Source organism: Camellia sinensis, chromosome 14 (genome assembly GCF_055761805.1).
Source record: "Camellia sinensis isolate YWXY chromosome 14, ASM5576180v1, whole genome shotgun sequence".
Taxonomy (NCBI): Eukaryota; Viridiplantae; Streptophyta; class Magnoliopsida; order Ericales; family Theaceae; genus Camellia; species Camellia sinensis.
This window is the reverse complement of record NC_138974.1, coordinates 140,375,763-140,398,255: the sequence shown is the minus strand read 5'-3', so window position 1 is coordinate 140,398,255 and position 22,493 is coordinate 140,375,763. Positions and strand designations below refer to the sequence as shown.

Here is a 22,493-nt window from a genome sequence, read left to right as displayed (position 1 = left end):
GACTTGATTTATTCATTTCCAAGTTATTCATCTGGTCCTTATTCGATTTGGTTTTCATCACAGCTAGTCTAGGTCACTCAGAAGTCATTAGTATTCTAGACGAGTTAATATATAACCTCCTTACAGTAACTAAATTCAAATGTAGTCATTCGTATACTGTTTTTCGGCCTCAGTTTTCACAGACTCGATTGTATCACTTACTACTGCGGAGGTAGTCAACCATAAAACATGTTAATTTTATATACTTCCAGATAGTCGGGGTCTACAGTCAAACTGGTCTGCTATTGGCGGTTTCCATTCTTCCTAAGTGTCCCAGATTAATTCAGGTTCTCAGTCATCTAGTTTCTGTAACAACACAGCCCAATCATTCGGTCGTAAGTACTTTATAATTCCTCATAATGTAATCAAATCAGATAATGACTCTCAATAAGGGTCTCTTCAGATCAAATCAATGAAAGTTCAACCAGGTCCTGTTAAATGAAAGTTCTACCCAGTCATACCAAGTAAAAGTTCAAAGTGTGAGTCACCAAACAGAAGTTCCATCAGTTAAACAAAGGTCTCATCAAACCACGGTTCTATCAGGTTAGATCAGGTACAAGTTCTATCCTTATCATTTCCATACGAGGTACATTAGTCCTATGGCTCATACTCCATTCATCTAGGCACTTAGTCAATAGTTTTACACTTGTTCTAAGTTTATCAGCTTTCAAATTCACATCAGAGTCATGTATTATAATAGCTCACGTCTAAGTGTTTCAGGTCATATACAACGTGTTTCACCCAATAGGGTTATAGGTAAATGTACAGGCATGTAGTTATTTATATCGAGAGGTAAGTATCATAGTTAATATAGTAATTTTCCCAAATGAGTATTTCATGTAAGCGTAAGGTACATAACGGCGTATCACATAAAGTTTCTCGGTGCAGAATGTTATGTAGGAGTCCCAAATTGTCATACAGTCACTAGGGCATAGGTTCACTGGTCTAGTCAAATAGCTTTGTCAGTTTTTAGCAACCACAGTTCACAGTTTAAAGTTCACCGTTCGGGGTCTCTACTTAGTCACACAATCCCAGAGTCATAGTCCCCACGGTTAAGTTATCAACCACCTAACATATCAATCATTCTAAGCAAAGGTATGGTCGAACACATATATGCCCAAAGTCCAATAACATTCACAAGTATAAATAATTGTTAAACATGAGGCTTCAAGGTGTCATACATTTAGTTCATAATAGGCAGTAGGTTTCGAAGCGTTCACTAGTCACAGTCCAATATAACATGATTAGTCTCTATCAATGTTTTCACTAGTTCCACAATGATATAATTTCAGTAAATGAAGTTTTACTTTTTCAGACATCAAGTAGGAAAATCTTCATTGGCTCAAATCATTTAGTCTCTTATTAATTCAAATCTTAGCGATACTCTAATAATTTTCAGCAACCTCAGGTTGAGTTCTAAACGGTTCAACAAATGGGTTCCAACTTATCAAACAATACATAACATAACTTGCAACAAAACATGGGGTGTTCCCTAACAACGTAACACAAAGGATAACATTCCTGACAAACACAGAGGAATAACCGCCCCAGAATCGACGCACACCCGCTCATGGCCGTCGGTGGCCGACCCGGAGTCGGTTAGACAAATCCACCCGTACAAGACCGTCGGTGGCAAAGAGATATCTCAACAAAGGTGCTACATAAGCTTAACGTCCCCTAGCACGAAAGGACCTTTCCAGAATGTCATCACAAGAAACTATTACGTGATACAGAGCTAATGGATCATCATTCAAACTAGATCATATTCTTATCCAAAACAAAGTAAAGCAAAGCCTTATCAAAACATCGTAACATAGCGTTGTTAAAACACCACTTACACATAAACTGTTAACTTTAAGCAGTCCTACTAGTACTTAAGTACTATCCTTAACCAATTAAATTATTTGAGCTTTCTCTTAGGTTTGGAACAGTCTTCTATTTGATGTCCAACTTCTCATATTTCCAGTAATTCGATAACGCAGACCTCGATGGTTCTTGCGACATGTGACATACTAGGTTAACCTATTTCTCTTACAACTTTGCCTGGAATTACTCGTCCTTCTTACCACAAAATTCTTAGTTTTCTTCTTCAATTCACTTTTCACGTCCACACTTAACTCTCCCTTTTGACCTTACCATGTAGGGTAGGATTCACATCTTCCACCACGTTCTCTAGTACTTTTTCTACTTTACCTAATCACTCTGATTAAGACTCAATTTCCACTCCATTCATACTTTCTCACCATCTTCTCCTGATGACAGAAGGGAAGGGTTAAACACAAGAAAATGGTTGACAACACTTGGGTTAACTAATTGACTCAAGTTATAGTACAAAGCACATATCAAGCACAATTAGACATACACACATAGACATATAAGGACACCGGTAGGGTAACCTATTCATTCCCAAGGAATTTACCAAGAATTTCTGATTCGAAGCTACGCTGGCCCAACGTGATTCCAATCGGACTTTCGAGGTCATTCGGCAAAGGCATAAGACTCTACGATTCGACATTCTACAAAATAGGTTCCCACCAAAATGTACTATTATATATATCAAATGGTTTTTCCCCGTCCTCAATTACCATAGTTCCATATATGTCGTTGATCATCGAATTCCCCAATTTCCAAATATTCTCATAGTCCAATTTAACATATAACCTATAGGGCTTTCATGACTTTCGTTGAAGGTTCTAATTCTGCATAATACTATGATTCCGCAAATCAACATACTTGTTCCCACCAATATACTAGTCAACTATTCTGATTTCCTTATGACAGTAGAAGTTTCAGAGATTTCACCATAATTCTTAACTTTCAGCCTCACTGCTACACTGATTCCACACTCCAGTTTCCCTATAATCATCAAAAGTCCACAACAGTTCTCAATTCTTAGTTTTAGTACATAACCGTACTACACAAACGTATATACATATTCTTGAATGCACAACTTTTTACTTACTCACTAGATGCATGAAACTTAAATCCGTTGTTGACATTCTAATGCTCAATGGACTCGTGTGTGAGATATTAACGCGTGCTCTGATACCACTCTGTCACGACCCAAACCCACATCTATAGGTTCAGTATCGTAACCGGCCAGTAATCCTTGGATTACCAAAGGCCTCTGAACAGATTGACAAAATTAAGGGACTAGCGGAAGCAAATACATAAATATAATTGTCCAATGAGCTGTGCTAACTTATATATGAAACAGAATAATTAAAACATTATATACATATCCGATAGTCAACATACATTATACCCACACACATTACAGTATCTTAAGTACAACCAACAATATAACTAGTCGAATACACAAGTAACTGAAACCCATGACAAGTGACACATTCGGAACCTCCACATGAGGCACAATGGTTGGCTGACAACAGAACACAGTTCCAGACAAAAGCCTTCGGGCTCGAACTCCAAATTGCTCACCTATATACATATATATACAAACAGTGAGCTAAAGCCCAGTGAATAACATTAAGGTAAAGGGGTTAGTGAAAGAATTCCGAACATTTCATAAGTACAAAACAGATCATAGCATAATCATTCTCATATCAGAACATAATAATGGTACATCCCATAGAACATATTACATAACAGAACAGAACGTCTTCCGACTAGAGTAATCGGTTTCGGATACCGATTAAACACATATCACCACAATGAAGTGGCTAATGAGATCTCGTAATTACTTGTATGTCATGGACCTGCATTTTCATGCCGTCCCCCATGACTTGGGACTATCTATGGATGCAATAGTAGATTTCAAACTTGGAATGTTCGTTCACATAAACAGATAACATTTCAGAAATCATAACTTATCACATTTCATTTGGAACATAATTTTATATAAACGTATCTTTACGATAACATTACTCACAGTGGTTCCAGCAAGCTGTCATTCAATCCCCAGATGTTGACCTACAATCACAAAATACATAGCACAAAACATGTCTCATTATTACTCATTTATGTGGCCATACATGGCTTAGCTTTCTCACTTTAAGTTATCATTCATTCCATGCTACATAACTAGTTCATATTTAGCACATTGCTTAACACACACACACTTAAAGCCTCATAACTTAGTACATTCGTTTCTTCGTGTGTTTCTAATCCACAACCTCATTACTATGACTTAATTAAGGCTTAGGAATGCCTAAGATACAATGAGGATGCCAAAACATGCCTTGGAACACTTGGTAAAATTTTTGAAAATAAGGTCCTCGCTCGAGTGAACATGCAAAATGTGAATGGTCGCTCGAGCGCACATTCCTTCGCTCGAGCGATCTACAAAAGATATGAAACTTCTAGGAGCTTGCAATTCATGCTCGAGCGGACTTTTGGTCGCTCGAGCGGAGTGCACGAACTCAGAGTAGTCGCTCGAGCGAGAACTCCCTCGCTCGAGCATATATGCAATTTCTGGAATTTCCAAATTGCACCTTCAAGCTCAAAACTCGAATTCAACCATCCAAAACACCTCTCTTGGGCCCCAAAACTTGAGATAACATAGTAAACTTGTAAAACATGAAGAATTTGGGATCATTTCATAAAATCATGGCCCAAGAGTTTGTCAAAAACTCACAAATTCAACTTAAACTTCAAAAATGTTTATGAACACAACATGCATGGATTTTTCTTATATCAAACTTTTGAAAACATGATCAAATACCCCAAAACAACTTGAAACTAGATGACTTCCCATGATCGAGGTGGATTTCAAACATGCAAGAGAGAATTCTTGGAAAACATGCTCAATTTGTAAGAAAATACACATGCATGCATGAATTGCAACTCAACTCTTCATTCAAGGCTCAATATACACCTTTAAGCTCATAATCTTCACGAATTCAACAATCAAACACATCATCTACATGAATTATAGCTTAGGTTCTTACCTAGAGCCTTCAATTGCTCTTGTTCTAGCATAAACTTGATGAATTTAAGCTAAAGCCTTCAATTCTTCCTCAATCTCCTCTTCTCTCTCTCTAGAATTTCACTCTCTCTCTTCCTAGAATGTTTCCTCAGATTTTTCCACTCAAGGGATAAAATAAATGAGCTCAAGGGGTTCATTTTACACATGTGATGCTATAATGCATTAATTAGAACCTTGGGCTTGCCAAACGTGACTTAACGAATCAGACTGAATCAATTTTTAATTGAACTTACCATAATGTTCTAAAAATTCCGAATAACACATCGATGTAATCAATTTCGGTTTCGAATGCCGATAAGACTTTCAATTTACATATTAAAGCGGGATTTCCAGACAGCTATTTCTACCGGTAACAGATAGAAAGCCAAAATCATGCAAAGCACATAATAAACCCATAATTTATCTTATTCACTTAAATACATCCTTAATTACCGATTAGTGGCTAATTGCGGGTCAGGGTTATTACACATACACTCCATCAAACATAAAATCCTAAGGCAGCAAACAAAACCAAAAGTGGCAAAATGAACACATATAATAATAATAATAATAATAATAATAATAATAATAATAATAATAATAATAATAATATTCATATCAGTAATGAAACATCAAGTCTTGATAAAATCATAGTGAAGAGAAACTTCCATTCTAATTTAAAAACCTTTAAAACAATAACAAACAATAGCTCGATTGGTAAGCAAGACAAAGATTTCATACCTTTCTTTCAAGTCTCACCAGTCAACACATGTTCTCTGAATAAAAAGTTGAGTTAGGCAATTTGGGTTTGGACTCCTGGTTACGAAAAAAATGAAACACAAAATCTATAAAATCAATAGCCAAATCGAATCTCAATCATCATTAATTGAACCACATAAAGTCCACTGAAATAAACAATTTAATTTAACTGGAAAAAATGACACAAAATCAATCATTTGTATAATACATACATACACACACATACATATGTATGTATTATAAACACATACATACCAGTCTATAGATACATATATATATATATATATATATAAAACAGAGAAGAAGTTAACGTAAGATGTGAAGACAGATGAAGTCAAAACCTTTACCAAGGATAGATTGGGAAAGAATCAGAGTTGTTCATAATCGACACATATGTTTAAAAAGAAAAACCTAAAAATCTCCACACTACCAAAACATCGATAACACAAATGTTTCAAAACCCCAAAATTGAAACCATACGTCAATCGAACAAACTAACCAATACAAACTAATTGAATATAGATCCAAGCAATTTCAGAATCGAAAATGAATAAAAACAATTGAAATCGAATGCAAATCAAAATGTCTATTGTGTAGCCATGGAAAACTCCTTTTCTCAAGTCATTACACACATAAAACAAACACATAAACATATATGAAGATATATTAGTGCTCTCTATCTCTCTCTCTCAGCATTTACGGAGAGAGGGAGAGAGAGATGAATATATATGCCTCCAGAACAAAGCCATCAAGATATAGATCGTCAGATCTCTGCCCTTGCAGCCGAAAGAAGAGGCAATTCAATTATACACGCATAAAACAAACACATAAACATATATGAAGATATATTAGTGCTCTCTATCTCTCTCTCAACATTTACGGAGAGAGAGAGAGAGCACAGCGTCGTGTTCGTGCCTCATGAGCAGTTTCGGGAGCGAAGGTATGGAAGAAGAAGAACAGGGCTGGAGAGCAGCAGTTTCGGAAGTGAGGGTATGGAAGAAGAACATGGAAGAAGAGAGAGATAAAGAGGGAATGGGGTGGGTGAGAACAAAGAAGGGAGGAGATAAAGATAGAATAACATAGTGATCTTGAAGATAGGATGGAGATGAGACGTGAGTGACTAAGAAGTTTAGTGTTTGGGCAGGAAGTAAATTGATGTATTTTTAAAGGGGTTCATCTCAGCTGTCCATCTAAATATAAAAATGAATCAGGACCATTAAAATGTCCTAGTAGAACAATTGTCTCTAACATATTTTCAAAAACCTTTGTGCCTTATTTTATATATATATATATATATATTATCACAACTTACCAATCACCACTCCCTAATAAAGGGGGAAAAAAATAGAAAAACACAAAAAGCCCAATAAATATAGGAAAATCCATATCAGTATTTAAAGTGTATTTAGCAAACTTAGAAGTATTTATAGATCCGTATATATTTATGAGTATTTAGCAAACAATAGAAAAACTCATAATATAGAAAAACCCATTTTATAAATCAAAAATTAACACCCATTTCTCATTAAAGAATCAAACATTTCATTAACTATGTGTGTGTGTGTTGAGTTAGTACCTTTGAGACCAAAAATAGTAGGAAGTGTCTAGTTCATCCTCCTCAGTCACAACATTTAAAAAAAGAAAAAGAAAAAGAAAAAAAAAGTGTCACTAAGATTACTTGCCTCCAATTCTTAACTAATGTTTGATTCTTTTCCTTTTCATGAACTCTCTCAGTAAGTCATCAATGAGTATAGCACATCCATTCAAATTCTACAACTCATATAGATTAGTTATTAAGTTAAAATGAAGCATAACTGAGATACAAATAATATAGAATCAATGTACTAAAGACATACCCAATGTCAAATTATACAAACCACATGCATGCACTAAATCCACATACTTATGTGTATAACATAGCCAGAAATATGTATACATACACACAATGAATTGATGAATGAGAGCAAAGCCATATGCAATTGTTGCCTAGATTTGATGCAACATAACTGAGACACAAATAAGAGCAAGAGAACATAGCTAGAAATATGTATACATACACACAATGAATTGATGAATGAAAGCAAACCCATATGCAATTGCTACCTAGATTTGATGCAACATAACTGAGATACAAATAAGAGCAGGATCACTATACTAAGAGCATCTCCAACCCTAGTCTCTTTTTTTCATCAAATTTTAGAGAAATTTTGGTTAACTGAGATACAAACAAGAGCAGGATCACTATACTAAGAGCATCTCCAACCCTAGTCTCTTTTTTTCATCAAATTTTAGAGAAAATTTGGTTAAAAGCTTGATCTAATGTGGAACACTCAAACCTTAATCTCTTTTATTTCATCAAATCTTTCTAAAAAAATCCAAACCTATCCTAAAGATCTGTTTTAACCATTTTTAATGAAAGAAACACATATCCAATAATTACTCATCCCTTGATTTGATTTAGATTTGATGAAATGGTTTGATCTGTATTCAGCCATTTTTTGATCAAATTTGAAAATGGATATGTCTTAGAGCATCTGCAATCCTTATTAAGAGTATACCCATATTCAATTGCCGCCTTAGAGCAGATAAGAGCAGAACCAATGTACCAAGACATACCCATTTTCAAATCAAACCACAAGCATACAAACTTATGTATATAATAACACAACCAAAAATATGTATATACACAATGAATTGAAGTACCAACCACAAAGAACGGCTCAGATGGGTATCTACAGATCCAAATATCTCAGCATCTATTCAATGCATACTCTTCATTATCTTCGTCGACAATAGCTGGTTTTGCTATGATTTTTGAGAACCTTGAATCACAGTATTGCTTGTAAAAGACCTGAAAATGGACTGTTATATTGGATTACATTGTGTTTGGGTGCTCAGAAAACAGAGGAAAAGCAAACAAAATCCCAAAAGTTAACTTAGCCCAAATTGTGAACTTTTCTAGGCAACCGAACAGAGTTCAAATTAGAACATATCAAATACTAGCTTATCGGATTGAAGGTGTGACAAAACCAGACCCATTGAATATCAATAGGAGGAAGAATCATTGGGGGATGATGAGTTGATGTTGATCCAACCGTAAGATCAGAAATCAATGGCATCCAAAGCTCATCATACCTGAATAAAACCAATCAATCACAAAATCATCAAACTCAATTCGACATTAACTACGCTCTGATCAGATTACTTACAATAAGACTTTCATTGACCCACACACACCAAAAAAAAAAAAGTGTTATGACCTTCGTACAGATTCGAGTGTTATGACCGGCGATCAAAGAATCAAACAGCCCTAGGGTCTTGAAAACAGAGCACCACAATCAGATTAGGGTTGTGAGATTTTTCAAACATTTCCATTCACAGAGAGAGAGAGAGAGAGAGAGAGAGAGAGTCAAAGAAATGCAAAGTATAAAAGAAGGGTTTTCTTACACGGGGTAGGGTTTTGAAGAATGAGAGGAACCCTTGCACTTGCTTAGCATCTATCACAAAAACAACAAATACCCACAAAAATTAAAGAAAACCCAAATTGAATAAATAATATACCAAAATTGAATAAACCGTCGGTATCGAAGGGAGCTGAATTGAGCAGCATAGCGAAGAGCCTGCAGAAGATTGTCTGTTCGGCATCGAAACAATGGCACCATTGAGCGGTGAACACGAAAGAGAGCGGCAGATGCGGACTACGGCGCTGCTGTAGAAGAGGGGCGTGGTTGATGTGGTTGTGAAGGAGGCGGTGGTTCTGCTAACGGTAGTGTGACGGATCGAGAAAGAGAACCCTAGAGAGAGAAAGAGAGAGAGAGTGTGTGTGAACACAACACCCATCTCTTTCTTTGAATTACAACACATGAGAGATCCACCAACATGAGAGAACGTGGACAGAGGGAGTTAAGAGACGTTTGGAAGACGTGGGAGAGAGAACAGACGTGGGAGAAAGAGTAAAGAGTGTTTAGGCGGGAAAAAAATAGATCTCAACCGTAGATATTGAATAGGATTGATCTAGACCATTTAAATGAAATCTATCTCACATACATTTTATACATTTTTAAAAACACTTCTCCCTTATTATATAGATTATATAACCTAATAGTTATTATATTATATAATATAAATACAATATAATTAAAACATAAATAAATACGATATATATTTTATCAATATATAAAACACTTTTTTTTTATATTTTTTTTATAAACAATATAAATATATCAATGTTCGGATTAATTACCTATAATTAAATAACACATTAAATCAATTAAATACCTCATTAAATTCTCATGTAACCACACAATTAATAAAGTCAAAAATAAATAAAGTAATAATAATCATAATAATAATAAATAATGACTTATGAAAAATTACGGTCGCTACAATATACACACTTCAAAAGAATCTCGTCCCGAGATTTGATAAGAGAGAATACTAAGCAAAAAGTTCTAGGTGCAGATGTCGAACTTTCTCTTCCAATTCCCAGATGATATCATTTTCATCCTCGCTCTATTGCACTTTCCCAAGTTCACTTTTTTGCGCCGCAACCGCTTTACATCTCGGTCTAGAATAGTAACCGGTCGCACCACATACGTTAGATCGTCACTAATCTCCAACACTTCTCACTACAACAAAATTGACTTTTTACGGCACTACATCAACGACATACAATAAATGCACGCCATAGTTTCTTACTTTTACGACTTGCTTTTTTTGCACGTCGTAAATACTTTTCCAACCACGACGTGTCTATTGCGTAGGCCGTGAATGGTAGTAACGATGATTTTTTTACGACTTGCAATGTTTGCTGTAAAAAATAAAACTTTCTATGACATACATATGACATATCATTAATACATCAACTATATACGACACACATACGCCAACCATGAAAAGTATTACACTTTTCATAACGCACAAAACACCCGCCGTTAAAAGTTTTACACTTTTTATGATGTTTTTACACTTTTTATGATGCACAACCCCCCTTCCCCAAAAAAAAAAAAAAAATAGAAAAACAATGTGCTTGGTTACCAGTTTTCCAAAACACTTTTCAGAAAATTTTACTTTCTTATTTTTCGTATTTTTTTATTTTTACTGAATTTTTTTAATATTTTAAGTAATTTTTTTACTTTTTAAACACACCTAACATAAATACACCTAAAAAGTAAAAAAAATTATAAATTTTTTTTAAAAATTCACTAAATACCAAAAATACAAAAAAATATAAGAATTCAGTACATTTTTTTATATTTCTATGTATTTATTAATTTTTTAAAATATTTTTTCACAGAATTTTTACTTTTTAGATACCTCTAACTAAGAGCATCTCCAACCACATCCTCTTCTTAAGAGGATGAAAATAATATTTTTTATTCAAAAAGTAAATATAGAGGAGGTCACTGTTCATTCAAACTCCAACCACAAACCTTCATTTTCTTCATTCAAACTCCAATAAAAAAGTAATTTTTGTTCATTAATAAATATTTAATTTTAAATTTTTTGTAAAATATATTTAATATTATACTCATTTTAAAGGTATGATTTTATATTTTTTATTGATGTCAATTTTATAAAAATTAAATTTACATATTAAAAGTTATTTTGAATATAATAAGAAATATAGAGTGAATAGTATTTTAGAGACTCCTTTATTTTGTTCATCCTCCCTTCATATTTGAAGGATCAATCCATCTTCCTTCATTTGAGAGGAAGAAATGAATGATGGGTTGGAGCTCAAAATTAAAAAGGATCGTTCATATTTGAAGTTTTAAAAAATAAGTTGAAAATGTCTAAGGTGCATCTAAAAAAAATAAAAAAATATTTAAAATTTAAAAATCATTCGCTAAAAATAAAAGAATACAAAAACCACAATTTTCAAAAAAAAGTAATCTAAAAAACTGAAACAAAAGCACTAACCGATTCTAATCATCAATTCAAAGGGTTTCAATATCTATTCGGTGGCGAGGGAGAAGGATCAAATGACGCCGATTACGACAGCGGCAGTGGAGCTGGTGGTATGGCCGTCGGACAGCGGCGGTGGCGGCGAAGCTGGTTGTGACAGCGATTACGAGCTTGGCGAGGTTCGTCGGGATCCGCCTCCGTATTTTCGCTCCGATCGATTCTCCGATAACCTGGTCTGTCTTTGCTTCTACATCTTATATATATATATATATAGATATATACTATTGTTATCATTTCCCTCACTTGTCTTTGTTTCTGAAGAGACTTGCTTGCAAAACCTTAACCCTAACCCTAATTCGAGTTCTAGATTGAGGGTGGGTTCTTTGAATTTTGGGTCTGGTGGGTCCGTATTGATTGATTGTTTGAAGAACAAAGAGGGTGGGGTTAAAGAGGAAGAGAATCAAGAAAACAAAAATGTTGATGTGGGTGGTGTTGAAACTTCGTTTGGAGAAATTGGGTTGGAATTTGAAGGTACAGAGAGGTGGGTTTCTCATTTAATTGTTTTTTTTTTAAAAAAAAAAAAATTTGTTAAAAGCATCATTCTTTGATCACAGTTACTTTTCCCCAAAAATGGTTTTCTTTGCGCTGTTTGGTTGCTGAGAAAATGTGGGAAAAGGACGAAATAAACATTTTTGAACCTATGTTTTGGAGATTTTTTTTTTGTGGGTGAAAATGGGCTTTCTTCGTTCTTTATATTGTGGAAAATGGTATTGTAAAGGTCGATTTTATGCCTGTTTGGTTGTGGGAAATTGTAAAAAGATAAAAAATTAAAGTTCATATATATTTTTATATTTGCATGGGAAATTTTTTTTGTGGTTTGAGAAAGGAGAGTGGGTTTTTAATTTGGTTTTAATAGTTTGGTGTTAGGACTATAGTTTTTTAAGTTGGTCTTTAGTTTGGGGCCTTCTTTCCTGCTTTGTTTGGTTGCTAAAAAATGCAGGTAAATGAAACCAAATCTTATTTTTCCATTGTTTTGGAGTGTGCGGAAAGATGTAGGATCCTTTTGTGGGTTTAGTGTTTGAAATCCATGTTTATCAATTAGGTCCCCCTTCTGCAAATACTTGGGTGGAAATTGGAAATTGGAGTTTTTAATATATTTATACTTCTTGTTTCCTTTTTCTTGTTTTCATTTATCTCTGTTTAGCCTGAGGCAAAGTGCTTTCACACACTGTTTTGCTGCTGAGAAAAAGTTGGGTAAGAAAAGAAACTATAATATGCTCTACTTTCTTTTGGATTGTTTGGAGACAGGAACTTTTGTTCCTAAGATAACTACTCTTGATTAAGTTGATGCCCTCTGTTTATGTTGCTTAGACAACCATTTCCATTTTACTCTTTCTGTCCCAGGTGGATTGGTTCTTTTAGAATAGCATTCGAGAACCTAATAATTATGTGGTTGTTTGTGTTTTCATTTTTACTTTTTAGTGTTAGTGTCTCAGAATTGTTGTTGATTTATTCGAACTTCTTTTTCATGTTTTTCATGTTTTTTTTATGTTTGAAAAATATATATTTGTGTCTCCCACATCATGGTGTTACTTTTCTTTAATCTAAATGAAAATTATTTCCCTTTGTGATATATCTTGATTATTTAAGAGGGGTTTTTTGTGTGCTTTGGGAGAGATTATCTATGGGTTAGTATTTGGAATGGAACTCATGTGAAAATTGTTTCTGTCCTTGAAGAAATGGCTTTAAATTTGGGTGTTAAAGAATTGAAAGGTTGGAAGATTCTGGTTCTTGTTTGCTTCTCTGTATATATTGATCTATTTCAAGTTTTATTTATTTTTTGATAATTGAAGATAGTATTGTATTGTTATATCAATTTCAAGATTTTTCTTTGGCTTTTTGCATGACCCTAGTTTATAAAATGACTAATTATTAGAAAATTGTTTTATTGAAGTGTGTGTATATATATATTAAGAAGATCATATATGCATGTGTATTACAGCCTTTTTGCAGGAATCTTGGTGATTAAATCATTTCCTAGTGGAAAAAGGTTTCTCATTACTTTCACATAAGCATGATCAAATGCATTTGGTGTGTTGTCTTTTTAAAGTGCAAAATTATAAATGATTAGTAGGGTCCCACTTCATTATTGGAGCAGTGGTTCAGAGATGAAAAATAATGTGCTCTGAAGCCATGACTACCAAAGTTAAAGCTTTCAGCTTTTAGTTATTGGCAGCTTGCTATTGGCAGACCGAAACACATAATCTCTCACTTATTTTCAGATCAATCTAAACAACTGACCGGTTGTATGCTAGTGGACTGACATTTATAATGTATACTATCAGTACTAGGTAGCTTAATTAATTACAAAATTTATATTGTCTTCCCCATTTTTTGAAATGTAGTGAAGTGTTGTAATAAATTGCAGAAATGTGGTAAGTGCTATTCTAAACTGAATTGCTTTATGTCAAATTGTGAAGCTATTTGCTTCATTATTATATATTCTTACATGTGTTAATTATTAATTACTTTGAAGGTCTGAAACACTTGACATATGAGTTGTTCTTTTCAAACCTCAAGCACATGGGTGCTTTTGGCTTGACATGGGTGGGGTCTGCATTATTATCACAAGTTGAACTTATTTCTGTTTCCCTTATCTCTTTGATTATTTATTTCTATAGTTTGTTTAAGAAGGAAAAAAAAAAGAAAAAGAAGGTTCATTTTACTGTTGAAGAGTCATTGGACCAGTGTGTTCGTGATATAGTAATGGGCCCATACCTGGCCCGTATTGTATTATATTTTGGCAGCTGGAGTAAATCATTTGTAATTTTCTAAGCCCTGAGCCTTTTTGAATGTTTGGGACGTTTATTTTTTGTTGTAGAATTGAGGGTGGGAAGTTTTTATCTCAATATTGAGGGTTAAGTATTTTCCTTTTTAAAATTTGGTTTCAATCCTATTTTTAATATACTACTATTGAAACAAATTTACTAGTCCCATAAACTTGTTGAATTTATTATTTTTGTTAAATTTAATTTTTACAATAGTGAATCTATCAGGATTTTAAGCCATTGGATGGTAATAAAAGTTACTATCCGGTCATTTGCCTGTCCATGTTTAGAAAATCATGAAGACACTTGTTAGTTTTGTTTTTCATCTTAATGTTCTTGGAACCTGCATGTCATCCATAATTTGTGTTCAATTGCTCCAATTTAGTGGAACCTGCATGATATCTTACCAAGAACACTGATTCCCTTGGAACATTAATTTAAATTTCTCTTTTGGTGGATTGTATTCCTTTTATATAATAAATCAGAAATTCTATGAAGCCTTTGAATTTTCTGTTTACTCTATTAATTATCTGTTAATCTAGGCCTTAACGCTTTAGACAACTTCCCTTGTTTATTATCTGCTGAAATAAGTTAGTGGGTTTTTTTTTTTTTTTTTTTTTTTCCAGTAACTGTTTTTGGTTTTCTTTTTACTTCTGATTTCTACATGGTTATTCTTTGATCCCTCATGGAACATATATCACATACATATAGATATATTTTCATATACATGTGTAGATACATATACACATACACATATATGCACAAGTGTATATATATTATTTTGGTTTGTTTGTTTGATAACATGGTATCTGGCCCACTAACTAATCCAGGAGGCCCAATTAAAGCCAAGGCAAAGCCCCGTATGGACTTGCCCCAACGAATTATTTGCACCTAGGAAGTTTCGAACCTGAAACCTTGGAGGGTGTCAACCCCTTGGGGTTATACACACAGTTATAAGTGTATTGAGTGTATATACACGACTACAAGTGTATACGTGAAATAGAATTAGAGCAACATATACACAGGTATATACACACATAAACTTCCACATTATCAATGTAAATGCTAATATGGTTAAGTGAAATAAAATTCGAATAACAAATATTGAAATCACTTTAGCTCTATGGCTTCTGATGACAGAACTGGTAAATTCTATGCAATTTTGGTCATAGAATTGGGATGAAATAGATGTCTTTACATATTTCAAGTTCTAATAATAATATAAAAGTTACAAATCAACATAAACATTGGTGTGTTCCTGAAAACAAATGCATCTCATCATAAATTCAAAAAAAAAAAAAAAATGCTATGTTGACTATTTTCTTTTACCAATTGCATTTTATATCTAATGTGACATACTCCACTGTTGTTAATACAATAGGTCCCATAGACATATCACTGATATCTAAAGATAATGGAGTGTGCCACATCGAAATCTAAATGGAAATGGTCAAAACAGTTGATAAGCATAGCAATACTCAAATTGAATTAACAGATTGACAAGTTGCTACAACATTGAGAAAATGATTGATGAACTGCTGGAGCATTGATAAAATGATTGAAGATCTTAAAATGGATATCTACATATTGAAAACTTTCTTTTCTCATATAAATTAGATTGCATCTTTTCTCTTTTTTAATGTTATTATTTTACTTTAATAATGGGATGAGCTAAAAAGTAGAGCTATGTTCATCTTGTTCTACTCTCTTTCCTCATAGTAAATTTCGTCCCTCAGTCTTCAAATGGAATTCTTTTGTCTTCTTTTATGGGTTTCTAAATTATATTATTATTAGATCATCAAACACCTAGCAAACCAAACTATGCATTTTGGGAGAGATGGCTTTTGCTTGAATGACCGATACACCAATTTGTTCTTTGAAAGGTTGTGAGTAACTTGCAAAATGCAGTTAAGGATTATGATATTGTTGTGAATAGGTTTCTTTCTATTAAAATACATGAGTTGTTTGAAGAGCTCATTAACATTGAGTCTGGCAAAGAAAGTAGAAATATAACAACTTGTAACTTCTCATCAATGAATAATGTGGTCTATATACTTTTTTCCTATGAATATTTTGTTCACATTCCATTTACACTTGTCATACATACTTGGGGCAAACTAACAGCTATGCGACCCTCACATTCCATTTAGCATCTTGGTACTACCAGTGGAGGTTGGCAGACACAGTTGGGAAGAGGGAAAGTGAGGCTTATCAAATTGTGAATGTAACTTTTTCATTTTTTGTTTGTTTTTCTTTTTAAACAGAATTTCTGTAGTTGGTGGTGCGTAAATCCAAATGTAATGATATAAAATACCAATTCTTTTTAAACAGAATTTTTTTCAGCTGATCTTTCAAAGGTATCCACGGTCTGAGAAGGAGTACCAGTCCTTCTCTCTTATATATAATGACAGGTCACTGGATTTGGTAAGCATCTCATTTGACATATCCATTTCCTTCTTAATTTTCAGTTGCTGCAATGATCTTCCTAAAATACCAATTCTCTCTTGCTATTTTAGAGTTGTTTCCAAATAGATATATATTTTACTCTATTTGTAATTTGGTAATTGACTTTCATTACAGATTTGTAAAGATAAATATGACGCTGAGCAATGGTTTATTGGTTTAAAAGCATTAATTTCACGTGGCCATCAACGAAAGTGGAGAACAGAATCAAGGAGTGATGGTATTCCATCTGAAGCTAATAGTCCCCGAACATACACTCGAAGAAGTTCTCCTTTGAACTCTCCATTTGGTAGTGGTGATAGCTTGCAGAAGGTATGATTTCTAGTTTTGCACAATTGCAGAAAGTTCACCTTGAGACACACATAGGCACCTTTATGTAAAAACAAATACACATGGACACAGTTCTCCTTAAGAATGCTTAAACTGGTCTGCATTTTCCTATAAGTTTTACTTACTATTTTTCTTTTTGGTTTCATTGGTTAAAGCCATATCTTCAGACTTCAACAAATGTCATGCTTCAAGTTACCTCATTGAACTCCCTTCTTGGCATCATTCATGCTCTGTGTATATTATATTCTACTCCTTTGGGAAATCATCATTTTTCCCCTGTTTTTTCCTCTATGTCTAGACTTGTTATAAAGATGGCCCAATGATATTCTATTTTATTGGGGTAAACAAAAGTCATGTGTCTCAACATTTTCCACTGTTTTTGACATGTTTTGATTGTAAGTTCAGCATGTGTCCACAAAGAATGTTTATTTTGTCTTATATGGATTTTTTTGTTCTTAACTATCATGGATTCTAGAGTTTGACTTATGAGCAGATCAATTTCTTAGGGAGTGTATAATAAGATCATCGTTACATGTTGGTTTTGATGCTGAAATATTGGGTGAGTAAAATGGCATCTTGATATCTGAGTTTTTTTTTTTTTTGTCATGCATAGTTTTGGTGTTGTTCTAAAGATAATAGATGTCTTGAAGCTAAACAAATAAAATAGAAGTCTTCTAGGAATCCACATTTTGGAACTTGTGTTTTGGAATGGAAAACTTTCCCTTAAGAGCACAAATTTTTTATTTTTTGTTTTGAACAGCCAAGAACACTAAATTTGGAAACCTGGATTTTTTTCTTATTAGGTTTCTTTTATAAGACAAACATCAAATAATTTCGAGTGCTGCTGACCAACTGTCAAAGCCTCCTCGTGAAAGATCTAAAATAATTATTTCGATCTAGGAGAAGGAAGGAATCAAGCAATTTCAAGTTTACAAGGTATACTTTTTTTTTATTTGCCTAAAGTTTGTTGAACTTTTGTACAGAATAATTATCTAGTTGTCATCTAGTATGTTACTAGGTTGCCTATCAAACACCAAAATTGATATTCAATTGTTTGTTACGTACTTGATATTTCCAAAATTTAATGGTATTTTATCACAATTCTAGAATCTAGATTATTTGAAACTCTAAAAATACCATCTTAGTGTATTTGCTAATCATTATTTGAATTACCTTTATATGTTATTAAAGCTTATGATTTCATTCAATTCAATTGAAAGATTGCTGGTTGTTGCTTTACACTTGCTCCTCATGTTAAAATTAAAGAAAATCAGAGAAGAACTTGAATGTATTTGCAGTCTGATGCAATTGCTCAGTTGGACTGAGCTGTGGTTGGAGCTGCTGCAGCTGTTCTGTTGTTCTAAGCTGTGGCCATGGCTGTGGCCTTGGCTGCAGCTCTACCTTGACTTGTAATGCTTTAGCCAACTGCCCATGTTGTGGATCTGGCTGCAGCCATGTAGCCCTTCTGTCCTTCAATTGTCTTGCTGATCTGACCTCCTAAACCTGCTGGTAGTTACATAAATATGGTTGACATGCAGATTTAGCATACCTTATCCTACCCTTAGAACCTATTTTTATTTAGCATTCAAGTTTGTATTTTGTTAGAATTCAAGTAATAACAATTTTATCATAATTAGTAAAAATTACCAAAAAAAGAGTTAATCACATCCGTTGATTTCTTGATGAATAAAAAGTATGGAAAGACAATAACTTCACAAAGAGAGTAAAAAAAAGAGAGATTGAAATGGAAAAAGATACGTAGATGTTGAGCTTAAAAATCACACACAACACCTTTTTCACTATTAATTATACAGTTCTTTTACGTGCACAAAATCGGATCAGAGAAATTAACAAGGAGATTGGGATTTGCTTAATCTCTGTCACAAGCCAAATGAAAAGTGACTTTTATTATTGGTCTTGCGGTGTTGCTCATGTTGTACTATGGATTGGAAACAGAGCTGAAAATCATTCAAAATAAGAAAACCAAGAAAAGGAGTTTGAATTAATTACTTTTGTTTATAGGGAATATATAAAATTACTTTTGTTTATATATTGACGAGTTTGACGTGTTTGAATTACTTTTGTTTATAGGGAATATATAAAATTACAATGCATCATATGAAAGTTGATTTTGTTGTAGAAATAAAAAATCTAATACAATGACATTGATGATAACTAGTTGAATGAAATTCTTAGTTACGTCATTGCATTTGTTTAGGGCATGAATGATATATACAATAGATGACAGAAGAACCCTAATACCAATGATGAATTAGTAAACCATTTCATCAAACCATTTCATCGAACTCTAATTTTTATTAGTTAAAATTAGGTAGTCTTAGGTTGTTTTGTTGCTAGCTGATAATTAATAAAGGCTCATAATGATATTAATTTATTTTTTATCTATGGTCTTGCTCTCTGATAATTGGGTCTATAATTTCAATTCAATTAGTTTTGACTGTAATTTTTTTTATATTAGATCTATCTAGTTCAATTGATAACAATGATTAAGAAATTTGGATAGAAATTGAAAGAAAAATAGTTCATTCAAAATGAAATGGAATATTTTAAATTAGATGTCAACTTCTTAATCATTTTGTGAAGAATGAGTTGATTATTCTGTATGAACTAATGTTTTTGTATTACCTTTGTTGTTACATTTTTTGACTTGGGTTCCTTATCATAAATGTTATATATTGCAGAATAAGGTTCAAGAGCTTCACAAGCCTTTTACAGAAGAAGCCGTTAGTTTTTGAGGACTTTGATGAATAGATTTTTATAATTTTTGAATAGTTTTGGGTAATGTTTACAAACTTATATATGTATAGTTTTGGATGATTTATAACTTTTTTTGATAATTTATAACTTAAGGATAGTCCTTTTGGATGTTTGGAATGTATATATATTGACAATTTTTGAATGTTTATAATTTATAGATATAGTTTATTTTTAATGGTTGAAATAATATTTTGGTGGTTGAGTAATATTTTGTGAAGCTTGTTTGTAATATTACATTTTACAAAACAGGTCAAATATAGAATCTGTTGAATTAAAAAAAAAAATGCACATTCTACGGCAAGCAAATTAGGTCATTATATGAAATATTCCACAGCATTCCATGTACGTCGTGGTATGTTTTACTTATCTACGGCAGGCTGAGTAAGTTATTGTATTATATATTTTACGGCGTGCAATCAGTGGCGTTGTTTGTCTCACCAATTAACGGCGTACAAAAGTAGTCGTAGAAAAAGTAATAATAACACACAAAATCTGTCGTTAAATAGTTTTTAACAGCGTACTGTAGCATGTCGTAGAATACGTAACGACGACGTACAAAATCTGTCGTTAAATAGTTTTTTAACAGCGTACAAAGTATGTCGTTGAAAGTGAATGATTTTCCATGACTGGTCATAATATGATGTGCGTCTGCACGTCGTAGAAGGGTTTTTACGGCAAAAATCTTTTTTTGTTGTAGTGTCTGGTGATATTACCTGGGAAGGGTCTTGCACACACTTTCTCAATAAAGATGCATGAAACACATTGTGAATCATAGCTAAAGCAGGTGGTAGAGCTAATTTGTAAGCCACATTACCAATCCTCTCAGTGATCTCGTATGGTCCCATAAATTTAGGTGCCAACTTTCCCTTTTTTTCGAACCGCATGATATCCTTTATCGGCGAGACCTTCAAAAACACGAAATCTCTAATATTCAACTCAACCCCCTTATGTTTTCTATCAGCATAACTCTTCTGACGGCTTTGTGCAGTCTTAATACATTCTCGAATAATGTTCACCTTCTCTGTGGTCTCTCTCACCAACTCTGACCCTAACAACGGCACATCTCCTATCTCCATTCAACAAGCAGGAGATCGACATGGCCTTTCATACAAAGCCTCAAAATGTGCCATACCGATACTGGAGTGATAGCTATTATTATAAGCAAACTCCACCAATGACAAGCGTTCTTCCCAACTACTACCAAGACCGAGGACACAAGCTCTCAACATATCCTTCAAGATCTGATTTACCCGCTCAGTTTGCTCATTTGTTTGAGGATGATAAGTCGTGCTCAAGTCTAACCTAGCACCAAAGGCATGAAAACTCTCTCAAAACTCTGCCACAAACAACAAATCATGATCCGAAAACTATAGAAATTGGTGCGCCATGAAGTTGCACCACCTCCCGAATATACAACCTAACCAGTTTATTCGTAGTTCAGTGAACACTGATTGGAATAAAATGAGCAGACTTGGTGAGTCGATCCACTATCACCCAAATAGATTCATTGCCTCGCTTAGACCGCGACAATCTATCCACGAAATCCATAGAGATGTATTCTCATTTCTAAGTAGGGATCTTGAGAGGCTGCATAAGTCCAAACGATCGTTGGTGTTCTGCCTTAACCTGTTGGCACACATAACATCGAGAAACATACTCTGCTATGTCTTTCTTCATACATTCCCAGCAAAACGTCCACTTCAGGTCATGATATATCTTAGTCCCACCAGAGTGAATGGTATATCGGGACCTATGGGCATCATCCATAATCTCTTTTCTCAATTCAACAATGTTTGGTACACACAACCTGCCTTTGAATCGCAATCCCCCCATTTGAGTCCATAGACCAATCAGTAGGACAATCATCGATCAAATCCACTACAAGGTCATCGAGCTTGCTGATGAGAAACCCATCTAAATTCTGTATCTGACGAACTTTACCTAGTAACGTCGGCTGCACGGTCAACCTACCAATGTATGCCTTCTCAGCACTCTCTATTGGTTGAACATCATGCATCGAAATTAACTCACAGGACTTCCATTCTTGAATCATCAAAGAAGCTATAATCCCATGTGTAATGCCCCAAATTTCTAGCCCAAATGATAATACAACAATCATGGCTTTTTCAAGGAAAATCAAATATAAATCTCCAAACTTATATTATATGATATAATAGTTCTTCATGTAACAATACATTAATCCAACAAGTAAATAAATAAATAAATACCCCCAAGGGTTTACAAGTTTCAAAGGCTTGAGTTTGGTTACACAAAACGGTTATTCAAACCTACACACATACAACCCTTGGCTTACACACAGAGTCACAGCAAAATGAGAGTCTCGTACTCTCAACACACATTTCCTCTCCTGTAGTTAGGCGGCATCACCACATCTTTTCCTACACAAAATCCCGTAGGATGAATATAAAGTCCAGTAGGAAATCCTTAACAAAGTATATATA

General features: G+C 33.8%; 1 protein-coding gene across 4 annotated transcripts; it reads left to right on the top strand.

Annotated features, from left to right (window-relative positions):
- Positions 1-11,628: 11,628 nt before the first annotated feature.
- Positions 11,629-20,237, top strand: LOC114315641 (uncharacterized). Of its 4 annotated transcripts, none has more exons than XR_003647862.2 (5): positions 11,634-11,865; positions 16,792-16,884; positions 17,041-17,235; positions 18,057-18,189; positions 19,956-20,237. XR_003647862.2 is itself a non-coding variant. In XM_028262253.2 (4 exons), exons 1-4 carry the CDS (start codon positions 11,710-11,712, stop codon positions 20,007-20,009), a joined length of 486 nt encoding a protein of 161 aa, XP_028118054.2. In that variant the 5' UTR covers positions 11,629-11,709; the 3' UTR covers positions 20,010-20,237. The 4 variants fall into 4 exon arrangements, 2 of the variants coding, with proteins under 2 accessions (XP_028118054.2, XP_028118053.2); XR_003647864.2 differs by lacking the exon at positions 11,634-11,865 and adding an exon at positions 11,886-16,684; XM_028262253.2 differs by lacking the exon at positions 18,057-18,189 and having other exon boundaries at positions 11,629-11,865; positions 16,804-16,884.
- The last annotated feature ends 2,256 nt before the right edge of the window (positions 20,238-22,493 follow it).

What these genes read in the sequence shown, in the direction of transcription:
- LOC114315641 (XM_028262252.2), top strand. Translation starts at nt 11,710, where the DNA reads ATGACGCCGATTACGACAGCGGCAGTGGAGCTGGTGGTATGGCCGTCG. An exon ending in ATCGATTCTCCGATAACCTG is followed by an intron (nt 11,866 to 16,791) that starts GTCTGTCTTTGC and finishes CTTTTTAAACAG; the next exon opens with AATTTTTTTCAGCTGATCTT. An exon ending in GTGGTGATAGCTTGCAGAAG is followed by an intron (nt 17,236 to 19,955) that starts GTATGATTTCTA and finishes TATATATTGCAG; the next exon opens with AATAAGGTTCAAGAGCTTCA.